The 18,726-nt window shown below is 43.9% G+C and overlaps 5 protein-coding genes and 1 pseudogene across 6 annotated transcripts in view; 3 read left to right on the top strand and 3 right to left on the bottom strand.

Moving 5' to 3' along the window:
- The window catches only part of LOC308324708 (uncharacterized protein), a gene marked incomplete at both ends in the record, with an annotated part of 50,072 nt that overhangs the window by 20,036 nt on the left and 11,310 nt on the right, over positions 1-18,726 (bottom strand). The gene's annotated exons all lie outside the window — the stretch shown is intronic.
- On the top strand, positions 3,173-3,631 carry LOC308324725 (histone H2B-like; annotated as a pseudogene). The gene has a single exon. The product of its transcript is annotated as a histone H2B-like (transcript).
- LOC308324710 (histone H1-like) lies at positions 5,907-6,542 on the top strand (the record flags this gene model as incomplete). The annotated part of the gene is made up of 1 exon (XM_080776951.1): positions 5,907-6,542. One exon carries the CDS (start codon positions 5,907-5,909, stop codon positions 6,534-6,536), a length of 630 nt encoding a protein of 209 aa, XP_080633077.1. The 3' UTR covers positions 6,537-6,542.
- On the bottom strand, positions 8,361-8,771 carry LOC308324713 (histone H3.2; the record flags this gene model as incomplete). Its single annotated transcript, XM_080776954.1, has 1 exon — positions 8,361-8,771. One exon carries the CDS (start codon positions 8,769-8,771, stop codon positions 8,361-8,363), a length of 411 nt encoding a protein of 136 aa, XP_080633080.1.
- Positions 9,532-9,915, top strand: LOC308324720 (histone H2A-like; the record flags this gene model as incomplete). The annotated part of the gene is made up of 1 exon (XM_080776961.1): positions 9,532-9,915. The coding sequence occupies one exon, from the start codon at positions 9,532-9,534 to the stop codon at positions 9,913-9,915; it is 384 nt and encodes a 127-aa protein (XP_080633087.1).
- On the bottom strand, positions 10,555-10,988 carry LOC308324721 (histone H2B 1/2-like; the record flags this gene model as incomplete). The annotated part of the gene is made up of 1 exon (XM_080776962.1): positions 10,555-10,988. The coding sequence occupies one exon, from the start codon at positions 10,986-10,988 to the stop codon at positions 10,611-10,613; it is 378 nt and encodes a 125-aa protein (XP_080633088.1). The 3' UTR covers positions 10,555-10,610.

Here is an 18,726-nt window from a genome sequence, read left to right as displayed (position 1 = left end):
AATCTTGTGAGGAGATCCTGTAAAGGAATCTTGTTCTTTGATTGACTTTTTTGATTACGTTGGTGGCCATTTTATCACCGGAAAGATTGGCCTCAAGGATGGAACCTAGGTAGGTAATTTCATCTTTTCGTGTGATAATATTGTCACCCACTCTAACCAAGAAGCCACCTGTCTTGCTGAGATTACTATTTGATCCGAAGAGAATGGATTCAGTTTTTCCAAGTTCAGAGCTGAGGGTCTTTTCAACCTGCAGTTTGTTCCTGTCCGAGACCAGCAGTGCTGAGTCATCTGCGAACAGCTAGAACAAGTTGCAGTCACAAGCTGATGTCATGTCGTTTACATATATTAGGAACATTAAAGGCCCTAGTATGCTTCCTTGTGGAAGCTCACTGAGAGGGGGGGGGGGGGGTGGGGGGGTGGGACGGGACAGTGTTCCGTTCACCTCCACCATCCGTTCTCTCCCCTCCAGGTAGGATTGCATCCAGCTCACTGATGTGGTATCAAAACCAATAGCTTTTAGCTTGTTAACCAGTATGGAGTGGTTCTGTCAGGGTGCGATCAGAGGACCCAAAAGCAGTACGACCAAAAGGCAGGATTCACAGTTCAGGATGTTTGTTGAATAATAACTTAAACTTCCCATAAAATGGGGCAGGCATAACAAGGACACAGTAGACACTCTGACATGAAATGACGATCTGACAAGGGACTGAACAAACTGGGGTATATAAATAGACAAAGACTAACTAGACACAGGTGAACTCAAAATACAATCAAACACAGGATAGGCTAACAGGACAAAGAGGACACAGGTGAAAACACTGACACATCACAAGGTAGGTGAGACAAGGTAGGGAACAGCAACTAGGCAGACGGGAAACACTAGGGACCATACTACAAAATAAGATACACAAAACCAACAGGGTAACAGAAAACCAAACAGAACAAGACATGGCAAAATACTGAACATAAGACAACCAAATGGTCAAGCCACATATTAGTCCAGTGGTTTGGACCTAAGTCAATGCTCAAATACAAAGGCAGAGGAGCGAGGCGTGACAGGTTAACGGTGTCAAAAGCCTTTTGGAGGTCCAGCATCATGCCGCAGTATTTGCCAGCATACACCTCGTGTTTGATGTGATCGCTCAAATAGAGGAGGCATGCGTCAGTGGAGTGGGATGTTCTGAAACCAGATTGGAACTCGTACATTAATTTATTAGTGGCAAGATACTTTTCAACCTGTTCATAGACTATTTTTTCCATCACTTTCGAGATGGAGCGTAGAATAGAAATAGGGCGGTAGTTGCCGGGTTCTAATTTACTCCCTTTTTTGTACAGGGGGGTTACTTTGTCCAGTTTAAAATCTTGGGGGACCTGTCCCTGTTTGATGGAGAGATAACATCTGTCTAAACAGTATAATATCTGTAGCCTACAATCAATGAACCTATGTGTAGGGCCAATATGCCTTTCTTTCTATAATCACCAGAGATATATGGTTTAACGTGCTCACACTTTGGGACTTGGGCGTCTTGTTGTTGTTTACTCACTTGTAGTTGTTTGTCGATGGTGATTGATGATGACTGCAACAGGTTGATATTATGCAAGGACTGTCTAAAGAGGACAAGAAGCGAAGACCGCAAGGGCGCCGCCATGTTGATCACATGGTGCTCCATGGAAGGAAAGGAACATGCGCAGTTGCAGACCAAGGCTGCATAAAGCCCATTGCGCATGTTTCTTTCCTTCCATGGAGCACCATGTGATCAACATGGCGGCGCCCTTACGGTCTTCGCTTCTTGTCCTCTTTAGACAGTCCTTGATATTATGGTAGGAGTTTGTGTTGTGTGAGTGTATGGTTTCAAAATAAACGGGGCAAACAAAACAAGAACAGGCTCCATTCATAAACTAAATAAAGGTCTCAAAAAACAGACGAGCGCAGGGTTCAATAAACAAATAATAAAGTAGGCTACTTTTCTTTCTTTCTTTAAACTGCGCTGTTTGTGCGTTGCGTGCGAGCTGTTGAAATCTGTGTCTGTGTGGAACGCCCTACCAACAGTCATTAAGACATGTGAATCCCTTGGCTCCTTCAAAACTGCTCTCAAAGGGCACCTACGGATGGCTGCAATTCGAAACTGGCCTCTGTAAAAGCTGAATTTTTATCTGGATTGTACTATGTTTTTGTATGGACGTGGTGTTGGGTGCCTGCACATATGCACACATGGCATCAACGCATGGTGTTGTGTGCAGGCGCCCTACACTCTGTCTTTGTACTATGGATTGTACTATGTTTTTGTATGGACGTGGTGTTGGGTGCCTGCACATATGCACACATGGCATCAACGCATGGTGTTGTGTGCAGGCGCCCTACACTCTGTCTTTCGTTTTCTTTTCTTTTATCCCCCTGTTCCCCTCACTGTATATATATTTTTTTTCCCTTTTCGCTTCCTATGATGAATTCCTGTTCTGTTCTTTAACTACATAGAAGTGTCTATTTGTTTGTCTCTAAATGTTTTGATGAATTGAACAATGTGGACCCTGTTGTAAACAAGTGTAAGGCTTAATTGGGTCGTCCACTCACAGTTAACAGTCTTTGTATTGAGTTTGTGCTTGAAATGTACTGTAATTCTGCAAACTGTTAATAAAGATTTCAATCAATCAATCAATCAATGTCTCTACTGGCGTCTTTCCACCTACAGCTGTGAGCCTGTGGCTTAATTAAAGGGAACCATGGTGCCATATCTCAAGGCAACCAGTGGGGGCGCCATTTGGTCACGAATATGTCAAATCAAATAAGATGGCTCCTATGTGTCTACATAGTACATTACACATGCTCTCGACATTACATAGTTTAGTCTTTGCATACGCCTGTAAGGCACATTTAATGTGTAATAAAACACGAAAGTGATTGTTATACGATGCTTTATAGTCATATTAAGATATAAGTCGAACCGGGGCGCCTGGGTGAAAACCAGGAAGCCTAACATAATACCTCCCACCAGCAAATAGACTGACTGCAGTAAGTGGACTTCCAACAGTTTTTTCAATGTTATTACTTATTATCATAATTACATCCCTACCCTAGTCTATAGTGCAGAAACAAAGACAGTGTCTTGGTATAAATGCTGGTGCAAAGCTGAACAGAGTTCACTTTTCCTCTTCAACCCACTGAGAAAGAATAATGCCTGAAGTAGCGAAACCAGCGCCCAAGAAGGGCTCCAAGAAAGCCGTCACAAAGACTAAGCAAAAGGCGGCAAGAAGCGCAGAAAGTCCAGGAAGGAGAGCTATGCCATCTACATCTACAAGGTCCTGAAGCAGGTCCACCCTGACACCGGTGTCTCTTCGAAGGCCATGGGCATCATGAACTCCTTTGTCAACGACATCTTTGAGCGCATCGCCGGTGAAGCCTCCAAACTGGCCCACTACAACAAGCGCTCCACCATCTCATCCAGGGAGATTCAGACTGCCGTCCGCCTGCTGCTCCCCGGTGAGCTGGCCAAGCACGCCGTGTCTGAAGGCACCAAAGCTGTGACCAAGTACACCAGCTCCAAGTAAACTGTTCTCTCTGCTCTAAACACAACGGTCCTTTTAAGGACCACCCATCTTTTCAAGAAAGAGTTGATCCATAAATTAATAATTACAAATGGCAAATGCCTTAAACAGCCATGTTGACCTGACGAAGATGTAACTTAAACATCGAAACGTTATCACTTTTTACGTGCACCCTGAAACTAAGGGCCGATTCATACTCCTGTTTCGGCGCTGTAGTGCCGAAATGATTTCGGCTCGTCAGAAATTTTCAGTAGCACCGAAGAGCCGACTTTAGGACGGTACCCGCCCCCCCGAACCTCAAATGACGTCAAATTGTAGGCTCTACAGAGCCGAACCGACTTTTATTCGGCTCTAAAATAGGAGTATGAATCGGCCCTAAGGGCCCAAATTGTCCGAGCTGCTCTAGTGCCTTCTTTTTCGCATGTAACCTGTCCTGCTTCTGAGATGCACCAGCCTGGCCTGCCATAGGCTAGAGACGCGGTTGGAACTCTGTTCTATATTTAAGCAATATTACACGAGAAGGTGTGGGTTAACGTGATTATTGCCACGACAGTGATGCGGTCAGGAACGAGACGGAGTCGAGTTCCGCAAGCATCACTGATGCTTGACCCACACCCTCGAGTGTAATATTGCAATTCTACCACAGTTACCCTTAAAACTATTAAAATCGCTGAAAGAATATTTTTTTTAATGACAGATGTAGTCACTACGACCACAACCTTCATAAGAAACTAGCTAGCCTAGCCACCAAGTTTGCTAGCGCTCTGGGAGAACAGAACAGCTGAATTATTTGTTTTGATTAGGTCGTGAACAGTGCTGGTTTAACCCACGGCTAGAAGGCTGTTTCAACCAATCAGATTGCTCCCTCGAAACGACCTGTGGTAGAATCTGCATAGAAACAGTCATGTTTGAACATTATGGTAAAGTGTGCTGCCACAGGACGAGGATCACAATGTATGCATTTAACCGACTTAATCCAGAACAAAGCAAGAATAAAAACATGGTACATACAAATAGTGAGATTTCCTCTTCTCTTGGCTTCTGTGTACTTGTGATTGTGTATACATGTGAGTATGTACAGTTTGTACACGGTCCCGTGATCTATCTGTGCCAGTTAATGTATGTGTAATACAGTTTATGGAAATGTTAGCTATTTGGGTTTCAGTGTTAATGTGACTTGATTTACTTGGACCATTTTTCACTCCACGTCTTTGGAATTATTTAATGGGTGAGTACAAACGGAGCATTTATCACATTCATGCCGCCGCGCATCTTTCATTTCTACCAGGACCTGGTGCAAGCGATCTATGCCTGTGATACATGAAAATTTACGAAGTATAATTAAATTATCACAGGCATTCTAGGTCTAATTGTCTCCCTAAAATATAACTAGGGTAGGGACTACCCGGACTAGGGATATATGATAATAAATAAACATTTAGGGTAAATCTATATTTCAATTTGAATTAATAGCTATTCCACTCCAATTTAAATGTAACACTATACATACTGGCACAATGTTTCTTGAGGGAAAAAAATATATAAGACATTTTAGAAGCGGCCAAAAATTGTGTATGTAATAATAGTTAAAGAAAAAATAATATTAATATATATATATATATATAGTATAACTGTGCTATATAAGTTGCATGCAAATGTGTGGTGTTTCATCAATTTTACATTTTATTGAGCTATGTCATATTTTTTGTAAATGGCACCATTGGAATTGAATTATACATTTGAGTGTGAAATTAACAACATGTCAGATTTCTCATCACAAAACAAGTACTTAGCAGAGTGAGATAAAGTGCCCTCTGATAAGTCTCCATGCCACAGGGCCAACAGCTGTGTTTGCAGACACTGGAAAGTTGTACATTTAAAAAAGAAATCTTCACCACAAACGACTAGATTTACTTTCATTCCAAACACAGACATCTCTGCTTGCTCTGCAGCAAATATGGAACAGGGTATTATATGGTAAAACTATTTTAAAAGACAAATGACAGAGGAAAGTTGACAAACAACTGTACATGTAAGGGTGTACAAGTGAGGTTTTAAACGTCCCTAAACAAAACACAGGACTCCTCAACCCTCCACATGGTTTGATTATGAAGCTAAACTCGTCTACTATCTGATCGAGTTTTTTGTATGGCTTTAATACATTTCTTTGTATGTATGTTATTTAGTTTTAGTTGTAGAGAAAACACAACTGTCTCAGTATTCTGCAGCACATAGTACTGACCTAGTGGGTTGAGTCTACATCGTTCTCACATATCCTTTAAATTCCACCCCCTCCTCCTCTTACAACATTCTCTACTTCAGAGTTTAGTTCAGTGCATCTGAAACTCGAACCGCTCTACAGCATGGCAGAAGTCGCCCCAGCTCCCGCCGCCGCCCCGGCTAAAGCCGCCAAGAAGAAGGCAGCACCCCGACCCAAGAAGACCGGCCCCAGCGTCGCTGAGCTTGTCGTCAAGGCCGTGTCCGCCTCCAAGGAACGCAAAGGTGTCTCCCTGGCTGCGGTCAAGAAAGCTCTGGTTGCCGGCGGCTACGATGTCGAGAAGAACAAGGCCCGCGTCAAGATCGCCGTAAAGAGCCTGGTTGCTAAAGGCACCCTGGTTCAGACCAAAGGTGCCGGAGCATCTGGCTCTTTCAAGATGAACAAGGAGGCACCGAAGGAAAAGAAACCCGCGAAGAAGGCAGTCAAACCCAAGAAGCCTGCAGCCAAAAAACCCGCCGCGGCAAAGAAGTCTCCGAAGAAGGCAGTGGCCAAGAAGCCCGCAGCCGCTAAGAAATCTCCCAAGAAGGCAAAGAAGCCTGTAGCTGCAAAGAAGCCTGTAGCTGCAAAGAAACCAGCAGCCAAGAAGAGTCCGATAAAGGCGACGAAGAGTCCCAAGAAGGTGAAGAAGCCCGCTGCCGTAAAGAAAGCCCCAGCTAAGAAGGTAGCGAAGCCCAAGGCGGCGAAACCCAAGAAGGCTGCCGCTAAGAAGAAGTAAACAACAACACAGCCCCTTTACCCACAAAGGCTCTTTTAAGAGCCCCCCACAACTTCATTTAAAGAATGTTCCTTTATTTAATATAGTTGTCATTTCAATGAATATGTAGGAAACAATGCGATTACTTACGAAATTATTCCGCAGTAGGCTACTCTATTTTGCATACATAACAAATTGATCTATGAGTTAATACGCATGCTGCATAATGTAAATTATATCAATGCAATGACTGAGCAACTAGAGTAGTCACTAGACTAGAGTGCGAGTCTGTGAGAGCGTCTACTTTCCATTCCACGCCAAGAGGGTGACCAGATACATCCAGCTGGCCCGTCGTATCCGCGAAGAACGTGCTCAAACCTTTCTGACACAACTGATAGAACTCCCAAAATCATCTTTATTTTAAAGAGCATTTTCTACATGTCAGTGTGGCATATGAGCATTGGAATAATATAATGGTAATATATCAGACACTGATCTCTTCTCCCACTAACTATGCAAATGTACATTATTGCATAATTAACGCGACGATACACTACACTGGTTAAGATTTCCCCCTCTTTTTAAATCAAACATGAATTTTGCGCAGTTGCTAGCTGCCACTGTTCAGGGTGGCGCTCAATGGAGTTAGTGTTGACTTGTCTGGCATAATGTCCACCGCCTGCCTGATTTATTGTCCCGCTAAAATAGTTCTCCCGCTACAATATACAATTTGTAGCGGGACGATAGGCAAACTGGAAGCAACTAAATTCATCCCAAACTGAATCAATTGATGCTGGCAAATCGGTGTGAACTTAATCTGCATTAACCCGGATACAATGTTATAAAACGTGGCATGGTGCGTCATGGCCACATAAGGCCAACGGCTCCAAACCTGCCCTGCACCGGCGCTGGGGACTCATATTGCGAAACGAATAAGTGCGCTCCGGTGTCCCAGTAGCATGGATTGATGCATGTTAAAAAACATGTCTTGGCTGTTACAGGAGACAGTTATTGTGACATATACAAAGAAAAGTATGACCTTTCAATAAGCATGTACATACTCGTTTTACATGCAGCTGATACTCTTGTCAGTCCTTGAATCATGGTTTATATGCAAACATTGCCTCCCTCATGGGGTGGACCTGAATGTCTGAGTGATTGAGGTGATTTGAAACATTTGCATGTTGCGCACACATACGGTACATTAAATGTCCCTGCACACCGAGCGTGTATTTCTAGCTGCGTTTCTCCACCAGTTTTCCGAAAAACGCGTCCAGTGTGCAACCAGCTTTAATCCTTGGTTTAAATCAGTTAGATGAAAAATACTATATATTTATTAAAAATAAAATGGTCATGTTAGGTTCATGACTTGACTGCAAGGTATGTATGTCTATTAATGGAAGATTTTTCTTCAAATAACACATTCGGTGGTAATTAAATCCCTGTCTATATTTTAGAGGGACACTCTTATACGAGGCATGCGGGATAACTATTTTAGCGGGACAATAGATCAGGCAGGCGGGAGAACATTATGCAGAAACAAAGACAACACGGACTCCACTGAGTGGAGCCCTCTGTACATCCCTGGATCACGTGACAGTGGCAGTTAGCCACCAACTGCCACATTAATTTGATTTAAAAAGAGGGGTCATCATAACCAGTGTGTTGACGTGGCAATTATGTAATGTCAAATAATGGATTTTAGTGAGAAGAGATTAGCGTCTATTATATTATGTCATTGTTCATATGCCACTGACTAAAACTATGTGGGAAATGCTCTTTAAAATAAATAGATGGGTGGCTCTTAAAAGAGCCGTTTTGGGGTTTTACTAGTGTCAGAAAGGTTTAAGCACGTTCTCCGCGGATACGACGGGCCAGCTGGATGTCTTTGGGCATGATGGTTACCCTCTTGGCGTGGATGGCGCACAGGTTGGTGTCTTCAAACAGACCGACCAGATAAGCCTCGGCGGACTCCTGGAGAGCCATGACGGCGGAGCTCTGGAAGCGCAGATCAGTCTTGAAGTCCTGAGCGATCTCCCTCACCAGGCGCTGGAAGGGCAGCTTGCGAATAAGCAGCTCGGTAGATTTCTGGTAACGACGGATCTCCCTCAGTGCCACTGTACCGGGACGGTATCGATGAGGCTTCTTCACTCCACCGGTTGCCGGCGCGCTCTTACGAGCTGCCTTGGTGGCGAGCTGCTTTCTGGGCGCTTTGCCGCCAGTGGACTTACGAGCGGTCTGCTTAGTCCTTGCCATTGTATCTTGTTATCTTCTAAAGAAGTTGACGATAGAATGCTCGATGTATCGCAAACTGCTGTTTTTATTTACGCTTCTCAGACGCCGTTGTTCTCTGATTGGTCAGTGGTCAGGGACCTCCTTGTTTAGGGAGGTACCATGCATCACTTGCACCGATTGGAGGGGTCTGGAATCTGGACTGGGGCTGCTGTAATAGTAGTTTCCAACAAACTGAACAAAGAAAATACTTTGCTCTATGTTGTATGATAGGCCTATGGGAGTATAAGGCAAATAAATAAGCATAAAAGCATAATGTATTTATACATACATTATATTGTCACACAGCATATTCATGTTGTTAAACTTCCAATATTTGGACATTTCGCTGCTTTTGTGTTGATTGTGGACTCTACAATGTGCATGAACTTAAATATAGGCTAAATGTAAAGGATATGATTTCCTACAAATTATTACTACCAGATAATATGGGTGTATAAGCAAAGAGGAAAATGCTGCTTTTTATCTCATTGGATCTGAGACGTTGTCTCTGGTCAGGAACCTCCTGTTTTGGGAGGAGCAGTTCATGCCACTACTACTGATTGGTTGGAAGCTCATACACACTCCGCTCCGCGCTAACATCCGTTTCTATGATTGGTGGGGCGCACACCCGCACATACAGACAGTACTATTCTCTGTGTTGTTGAAGGTATAAATGGTCTCGCGCGCCTCTCCTCCAGCACATTTCTTCGAGATTCAACAGCAGAAATAAACCTACTACAAAATGAGTGGCCGAGGAAAAACCGGAGGAAAAGTCAGGCAGAAGGCAAAGACCCGCTCATCCCGTGCCGGGCTCCAATTCCCCGTGGGTCGTGTCCACAGGCTGCTGCGTAAAGGCAACTATGCCCAGAGAGTCGGTGCCGGAGCCCCGGTATATCTGGCGGCTGTCCTCGAGTATCTCACCGCTGAGATCCTGGAGTTGGCTGGAAACGCTGCCCGCGACAACAAGAAGAGTCGTATCATCCCCCGTCACCTTCAGCTGGCCGTCCGCAACGACGAGGAGCTCAACAAACTGCTGGGTGGAGTGACCATCGCTCAGGGCGGTGTGCTGCCCAACATCCAGGCTGTTCTGCTGCCCAAGAAGACTGAGAAAGCCGCGAAGAAATAAATCTACTTAACTCGACTGAACAAACCCCCACAAAGGCTCTTTTAAGAGCCACCCACTGTTTCTATATGAGAGTCATTTCCAACATCCTTAACGAAATATAAGTGCATCAATTAAGCTATTTAACCTCCTAGTTACTTCCCTAGGGGAAGTTCCCCTAGTATTATGTAATGGTGAAATTACCCTGCCGGTATAGTAGGCTACAATGCTTTATATTGTCCATTTTAACACCCACATTGCCCCATGATGCATTTAAATTAAGTATGCAATGATAACTTTGCCACAATCATTTCCAATATCCTTACCGCACTAAGTGCATCAATTACGCTATTTAACGTGCTAGTTAATTCCTAGTATTATAGTGAACAACACCACATTGCCCCATGCAATGAACTTTGCCATGTATTTTTTTTTTCTTTTCACATGATGCTACTGTAGTGGAGCAAATATGAAATCTAAATTATGACAAGCTTTTTAATGTTGAACACCAATTTACAGCAATAATTGTTGCCGATGAATTAATGCACAGCACTTAATTAACAAGTTACATACCTAGTCTTAGCATAGTTATTCAGATCAGCGTCAGATGACTGACGTGGACTAGCTGGCAATTTGTTTATAATATTTGGATAAACCCTTTCTTTGAAAAGATGGGTGGTCCTTAAAAGGACCGTTGTGTTTAGAGCAGACAGAACAGTTTACTTGGAGCTGGTGTACTTGGTCACAGCCTTGGTGCCTTCAGACACGGCGTGCTTGGCCAGCTCACCGGGGAGCAGCAGGCGAACGGCGGTCTGAATCTCCCTGGATGAGATGGTGCGGCGCTTGTTATAGTTAGCCAGTTTGGAGGCTTCACCGGCGATGCGCTCGAAGATGTCGTTGACGAAGGAGTTCATGATGCCCATGGCCTTGGAAGAGACACCGGTGTCGGGATGGACCTGCTTTAGGACCTTGTATATGTAGATGGCGTAGCTCTCCTTCCTGCCCTTTCTGCGCTTCTTGCCGCCCTTCGTGGCGGTCTTGGCGACGGCGCCCTTCTTGGAGCCCTTCTTGGGCGCTGGCTTTGCTACTTCAGGCATGTTTCTTTCTCAGTGGAACGAAGAGAAGAAGTGATCTGTGGTCTGCGTTGCACCAGTATTTATAGCACGCCTATGCAAATGTATGCGACTCCCACTATACGATTGGCTGATCTGATCCTTCCACAAAGAGGGTGGTGTCTTGTCTTTGTTCCTGCATACTGTTTTCCCGCTCGTGCAACATGTTGAGGGGTTAATATACATTAGAGAGTAAATTAAGAATGTACAGATATTTTGGGTATTAGGCTATTATGTTTTTCCACTTTTCCCCCTGATCTATCTAGATGTTCATTAAGACAGTGGCAATATTCCAATTATATTATATCATAATGAGTTAAAGAATTGTTATGAATTGATAATTATACTCTTCTGTGCTTATAAAGCCAAAATAGAGAGCTGGCAGTGGCAGGCTCACACAGGCTCGTCACAGGCTTATTTACAACTTGAAACCTTAGTTTAACGTATGTGTAGTGGAGCTAGTCTAATATATCTACATTTTCACCTAACAGAGAGAGAAATGTCAAGAACCAAGCAGACCACACAAAATAATATTACATTTAGCCTACATTTAGTGTATGTGCATGTCCAAATATTGGAAGTTTAACCACATGAAATATGCTCTGAATATATAATATGAATTAGATGTTAATTATCTTGTTAAGATCCCTACTTATTTATACACTTGTATAAAACAAGTTTGATTTAATTTGAACTGTACATGCATCCCTGTGTTATTTTGTCACAAGTATAAATGCTTATTTATTTGCCCCAAAAAACGTCCAAACATTGCTTGACTGAGAAGAACACCAAAGGGGATCATATAATCCCAACCTGTGGAGGGCAGCAATGTGCCGGAAGGCATCCAGTCTGCCGGAAAATCACAAGAAGAAGATGAAGAACAAACATTGCTTGATTGGTGTTTGGTACGTGTGAATGAGGCCTTAAGGCCTATTCATAGTCTGGATTTTCAGTGGTGAGGTGACCACCGCTCCGGTGGTGAGCTGACCACCGGAACTGAAATAACGTTGAGCGGTGGTGAGTGAAAACAGAGAGCGGTGGCGGTGGTTTGCTCTTCACCGTGGCTCGTGACGCCATGTTTATTTTATGCATATTTATTAGACAAAGTGCATTGCTGGATGCATTTATGTCACCCATGTGTAACCCACATGTGAAATTAGGGTGTACTATATTAGTAATATAAAAAGTTTTTTTAGTTTTAGTTTTCTGCAACAATTTTCTTCATTTTGTTGAGGAAATGCAGAGCCAGATCACTCATAGCATGTCTAAGGATAGAATTCTGGATGAGCAGGACATCATGGACATGTGCAGAATTTTGAACGAAACGGGCCACTCCTGAAAACTTTGGAAGACAATCTTAGCCAATCAGTGTAGAATCTGAGAAATCCAACAGACTCTTCTTGATCACATGACTACAGAGATCATGTGGACTGATTTGCGTGAGATTTGGATAAAATCTGTGACTAACATAAGCAATGTGTTTTACAGCAATCGGCCTCATGGTGGCGCTATAACCAGCAGATGTGGAGGGATGCAGGGACAATGTTTTTCCATGTCCTCTAGGGAGTGTGTATACATACTGTAAGTTGTATACAAATCATGCAGTTATAGCTAAAAACAGGAATTGGCCTGTTATAGCGCCACCGTGAGGCTGATTTGGGAGGGGGGAAATGGTGGCATGTCGTCCTCGGCCTAGTGGAAATGTTTGTGTATAATTGATGTATGGATAAAATGTGTACGAGTAATCTACAGAAATGTGTCTTGCCTAAATTGGCCTCATGGTGGCGCTATAACAGGCAGTTGAGGAATATTGGGGCAGAGGTTCGTCGTTGGCATCCAGGGAGTGTGTGTGCAAAGTTTGGCATGGATCGGGCCAACGGTGCCGGAGATTAGCTGAACCGCTGAACGGACGGATGGAAGGACGGACGGACTGAAGGACCCACACACACACACAGTGCAAAACATACTCTTCCCCCATGCCTTCGGCCTGGTGGAGAAAATAAACAACATCCCTTTAAAGGAGAACTGACACGCCCCTCGGGAGCTAATAACTGCTATCAAACAATGCTATCATGATTCTGACGTCAGACTGGCGAAAGCTTTCCCCAACGACTTCTATGCGGGCTCGCCGGGCTTGGTGGCCGTGGTAGCATAGCAACTTATGCTACTATTTTGGTGTCACATTTAGCTTGAATACTGGGTGAAAGTCTCATTCAAAAAATTAATTTTTCGCAACATTGTTCAGGTGAACTGTGTGTTTATGCTTGTTCATTGTAATAATCAATATCGCTATGATTATTTTATTTATCGCCGCGTCGCTCCGCATGACAACATACAGTCTAGCCCGTCTCAGATGCAGGCTGCACACACACGGACGGACGGACGTATAGTCTCTGGTCAGGTCCCCGCATTGAACTGGGCATGTGTGTACGCACACACACACACGGCTATAGTGCATGACAGCGGGGAAGAGAGCTACAGACGCCCGAGGCAGATTCCGTGCCATTGCGTGTGTGTGTGTGTGTGTGCGTAGACGGGCTAGACTGTATGTTGTCATGCGGAGCGACGCGGCGATAAATAAAATAATCATAGCGATATTGATTATTACAATGAACAAGCATAAACACACAGTTCACCTGAACAATGTTGCGAAAAATTAATTTTTTGAATGAGACTTTCACCCAGTATTCAAGCTAAATGTGACACCAAAATAGTAGCATAAGTTGCTATGCTGTGTGTGTACACACATGCCCAGTCCCCCGTAGAGGCTCATGATCTCGTCCGCAAGACTATGCCTCGGCATAGCGATATTTATTATTACAATGAATACAAACATAAACACACTATAGTTCACTTGAACAATGTTGTGGTAACTAACTACGGTATTACAGAGTGAGAGCGAGGGTGTACATGTCAGCCTGCGGCTGAGAGGGGAAAAGAACAGTAGTCGCGCTGCTCTCACAGCGGCCAGACAACAGCAGACCGTCCGTAGTCGCGACTGTCGCGCTGCGGGGCTGAGAGGTCTCAGAGCGGGCAGACAGGGGTGTTGGCGACCGGGGGAACATGGGACTCCAGTCCAAAATTTGCGCTTGTGCTGCAGTTCCCCTAAAAAACCCCACGCCAACCTCAATTGCATTCAAACTAAGCATTTCTGGCGAAAAAATAATTTTTTTCAATTACATTTATAGCCAATATGACGCTAAATGTACCGTCAAAAACGCTAGCCTGACCTATAGCCACTTGTTGCTAGCGCCGTAGCCCCGTTTCAAACTGTTTCAAACTGTTTTCAGTCAGACCACGTGATGTGCTGTACCACCCATATTAATTTCGGGGCATGTCAGCGGACCTTTAAGGGAAAGCCGATGAGGTGACTTCCCCTTTAATGACAGTGTGTGTGGAGGCTGACTGAAGCTGCAGTGTGGAGAGAGAGAGAAGCAGACAGAACGTCAGAACAGAAAGCTGCTAAACTGATTAAAAAGAAGAAATCTGTGATAAAAAACGTTTGATTTAAAACTTAAGAACAGTGACACACACTTGTGTGAAGTGTTTGGTCAGACTTGGGAGCAGAACCTGCTCGGATTGTTTTGAGTTTGTGCAGACCGAGTGTTTTGGTGAGTTTAAAAACTATTAATTGATTCATTGCACTAAATGTTGTGATTGAACTTTTGTATGGAAACGTTTTGTATTATTTCATGAGTAAGAGTATATTGTGTATGTTTTGATGATACAATGTTTTGTTCATGGTAAAACATGAGTAGGCTACAATTAAGGCAGCTCAGCTGGGCAGCCAGCTGCTGGCAGTAATAATCAGCATTAATTTGGGTCTAGTTGTGCACAATATAGCTAGTGCTAATTGGCCCACAGTGCCTGAAGCAATTGAGTTAGTAATTTAGTGATTTATTTTCTTCATGGCCTGTTGTACAGGTCAGGTTTCCCTGTGGGAACAACAATGTTGAAGATAATCAAGATGGAACACTGATTCAAAGAACCATCCTACAGTGCAAGGGTCCACTTTGCACAGTGACAGACCACTGAATAGCGACTTTAAGCAATGACGGATATGGCAGTCGGCGTCGGCAACCGGAAATGGATCAGTGCTCAATACATAAGCCTGCTCTCCGTCGCAGCCCTTTCTACTACGGGAGAACCTACACTTCCACGTAGTGTCTACAACGCCATGTCATAACCATGTTTATTGAAATTATAGCTGTCATACATTTACACCGTTTGCTCCATCACCTCTTTTATGCTGTGTGATGTGTTGGCATGCTCTGAATGAAGAAATAACACTAATATTCATATTAACCATGTTAAAACTGTTTTAGAATAACAGATTGATCCAGCACCTTCCTCTTTTTTTTTTTTTAAAGTCAACAAGTTTTTCTAAGTCTGTATTTAATCTATTAACTATTATTTTTGCAAGTATTATAAAATCAACATTCATTAATGTAACATGTCCAATTATCTAAATTATATGATGACCCTTTTTTATATATAAGCGATATAACACCATGGTAGAAGGATGAATGCATTTTGCCCTCCTTGATCCCATCATTATATACAGAGGTTAGCATATGCACCAAATCGTTTGCGCAGGAGAGATATAACTCATTAGGCAGGCCATCAGGGCCTGGGGATTTACCCTTACTCAACTGGACAATTGCGTCCCTCACTTCCTGATTGGTGATTTCCCCACCCGTAGAGTTACGGCCAACCTCCCTCAAATCAACTGAATCAAGGAAGGCATGCAATTTATATTCATCAATCGTAGTTTTCTGGTACATCTTTTCACAGAGATTCCTAACCGTTTCTCTTTTCATCCTCTCATCCTCTACCATATCACCATTTTCATTTAAAATCGCGCTGACATGTTTACTTTGGAGTTTCTTTTTATGCATATTTATAAGACAAAGTGCATTGCTGGACGCATTTGTGTCACCCATGCCTGCCTGTAGGCGGAGGCCCTGGGAGACATCATTTAATTTGGCCAACTCAGATTCCATTTCAGTTAGTTTATCATTATCCTCATCATTTTTATTTCCCTTAGTTTTTAGATTTATATAATCAGCCATCAATGTACTATATATTTCGTTTAGCTCTTGATTCAATATTTTACATTTGTATTTAAAGTAGTATCTTAGCCTATCTTTAGTGGTTTCCCATAAGTCAACATATGAGTTAGTTAAGACGTTTAAGCCTTTGGCAATAACCACTTATTTTTTTAACTCTGTAAGCACATCATTATTATTTAAACAGTTCACATTTAATTTCCAAAAACCCTTCTTTTCTGTCTTGCCAAACCTCAAGAGGACTACTACTGCTAGATGATCTGAATTGACCAAGACACGTGTCTTATAGTATATAGGGCTAATATCATCATTTACATATATGCGGTCTATTCTTGTCTTGACATTTCTGTCAAAGCGAGTATAGCCGACCTCAGTTGGATGCAACATCCTAAACACGTCTCTCACACCACACAATTCGCTCATTTCTTTAAGAGCGATACCTTCTCTATTGCGAGCCCGGGCATTCAAGTGTTGAGACGAAATCCTGTCATTATCATCAGTATAAGCATTAAAATCTCCACATAGTATAGTAAAATAACCAACTGTTAATAACTCATATAACTTCTTAAACATTCGTACTTTCCTTGCTGCATCCGGAGGAGTATATACATTTATAATTCTAATTTTTAAGTTTTGATAAAAACAATCCACTAATAAAATTCTTCCTGGAATAATTTCTCTTGCCCTTATAACTTCAGCTTTATTCTTAAAAAATACGCCTATGCCATCAGCCTTATCTGTGCCAAAAGAGATAATTGAAGTGCCCTTTTCCCATTTTAGCGTTACATCCGCAATGTCCTCCTGAGTAGTTAGTCGCAGTTCTTGTGCGCATATAATATCATACGTAGTGTTGTGCAATATGTCCATTTTAACATTTCTATTTTCCATCGACTTGATACCTCTCACGTTACAAGTGACGATAGAAAGTGTAGACATTATGATATTAAGTTAGATAGAGGCATTCATTTTCTTTTGTATTTTTTGTCCTCATTCGCCAGAGGCGACGTGAGTCGCTTCTGTTTGACACTCACATGTTGTGTAGCTCTCGGAGTTTCTTCCTCAGCTGTAGCCGCAAGAATGAGCCCCCCTCCACTGAACGCCATCTCGCTGCTTCTCGAGTTGCCACTACTCAACTCGTCGCTTGCCGAGTCGTACTCAGATTCATCGCCTCGCTCCTCCTGCTGTTGCTCGCCGGTCCCCCCCTCATCCCCCACGCCTGAGGAATCAGACCAGGCCGGAAGCAGCTCGTTGACAGCCCTCTCCAGTTGTCTGACAGCCTCCTCCGTCTCCTCCGCTGCTGCTGTCTCCGGGAGGCAGAGACGCTGTTGTCTCTCCGCAGTAGCCACTCTGACTCCTTCAGCAGCTGCTCTCATGATGTTGGCCACGGCGAAACTGCCATTCCCACTTCCTCTTCCTCTGCTAGTCACGGTCACACCCGCTGCCTTCTCGTCAGTCACCCGTCGCTGGATCGCCTGGATCGCCTCCTCGTCACTGACTGAGCCTGCCTCCTCCCCCGGTACCTCGTCTCCCGGGATCACCAGTAGTGCAGGCTCCGTCTGCATGGTACGGCTCTGCCCACTGTCAGCCGACAGTGGGGTGCTGGCGTTAGCCGGTGGCGGCGGTCTGGTGCGCCCCTGTAGACCGACGAAGCGGTTCTGCTGTTCCTCGGCTCTCTCTTTCCTCTCTGCACGTGCCTTGTTGCTGTAGGACTGAGGGCACTGGAAAAAGGAGTGCCCCCTCTCTCCACACAGGCTGCATTCAGCGTCGTTCGAACACTCTTTGGCTTTGTGGCCCAAGGTCCCACATCTCCAGCACTTCACCTGTGTGCACTCTCGGACCTGGTGCTCCGTGCTGTTGCACACAAAACACCGCGTCTGCTGTCCAGGATAGTAAATCCGCCCGTTGTATCGGCCCAGGGAAATAGAGCTTGGCAGTGACATACGTTGCTTTTTTTCATCGTGCTTGAGTTCTAGAGATGAGTCGGTCATGAACGAACGAATCAAAAGAACTAGTTCTTTTTGGTGAACGAAACCGATCCGGTCACTTCCGTGAACGATCCGTTCAAAATGCAAATGACGGGGAGTCGCCCGGCTGCTCTTCTCATTCAGTGCGAGGCTGCGAGACGGAGCCTGCCAGGGCGGGGCCATGCTCTCCGTCTCCAGGGCTCCCACAGCGCACGCCGCACAACACAGTTGCAGAGGAGAAGTGGGTGGTGACTGGTCATACGATACGACCGAAAGACCGAAATGCATATTTCGTTCTTCGTTCAAAGTGGGTCGGATCGGTCATACTGGTACATTGACCGAAAGACCGAAATCATTCGTTCAAAGTTTCGTTCTTCGTTCAAAGTGGGTCGGATCGGTCATACTAGTACAAAGGTACATTGACCGAGGAGACCGAAAGTTTCGTTCTTCGTTCAAAGAGCTGTAACAGTATAACCGACCGGGAGAAGGGGGTGGTGACTGAACGAAGTGCTGTAAACCAACTGTGAAGTGTGTACGAATGACTGACTTGGGTCTGACATTGTCTAGCATTGGAAACCCATACGTTTTTATTTATATAATATATATATAATGATTGACTTGGGTCTGACATTGTCTAGCATTGGAAACCCATACGTTTTTATTTATATAATATATATATAATGACTGACT

This window comes from Protomyctophum bolini, assembly GCF_963924005.1.
Source record: "Protomyctophum bolini genome assembly, chromosome: 11".
NCBI classification, from domain to species: domain Eukaryota; kingdom Metazoa; phylum Chordata; class Actinopteri; order Myctophiformes; family Myctophidae; genus Protomyctophum; species Protomyctophum bolini.
Note: the sequence above shows the minus strand (reverse complement) of the source record. Positions and strands in the feature narration are given on the sequence as shown.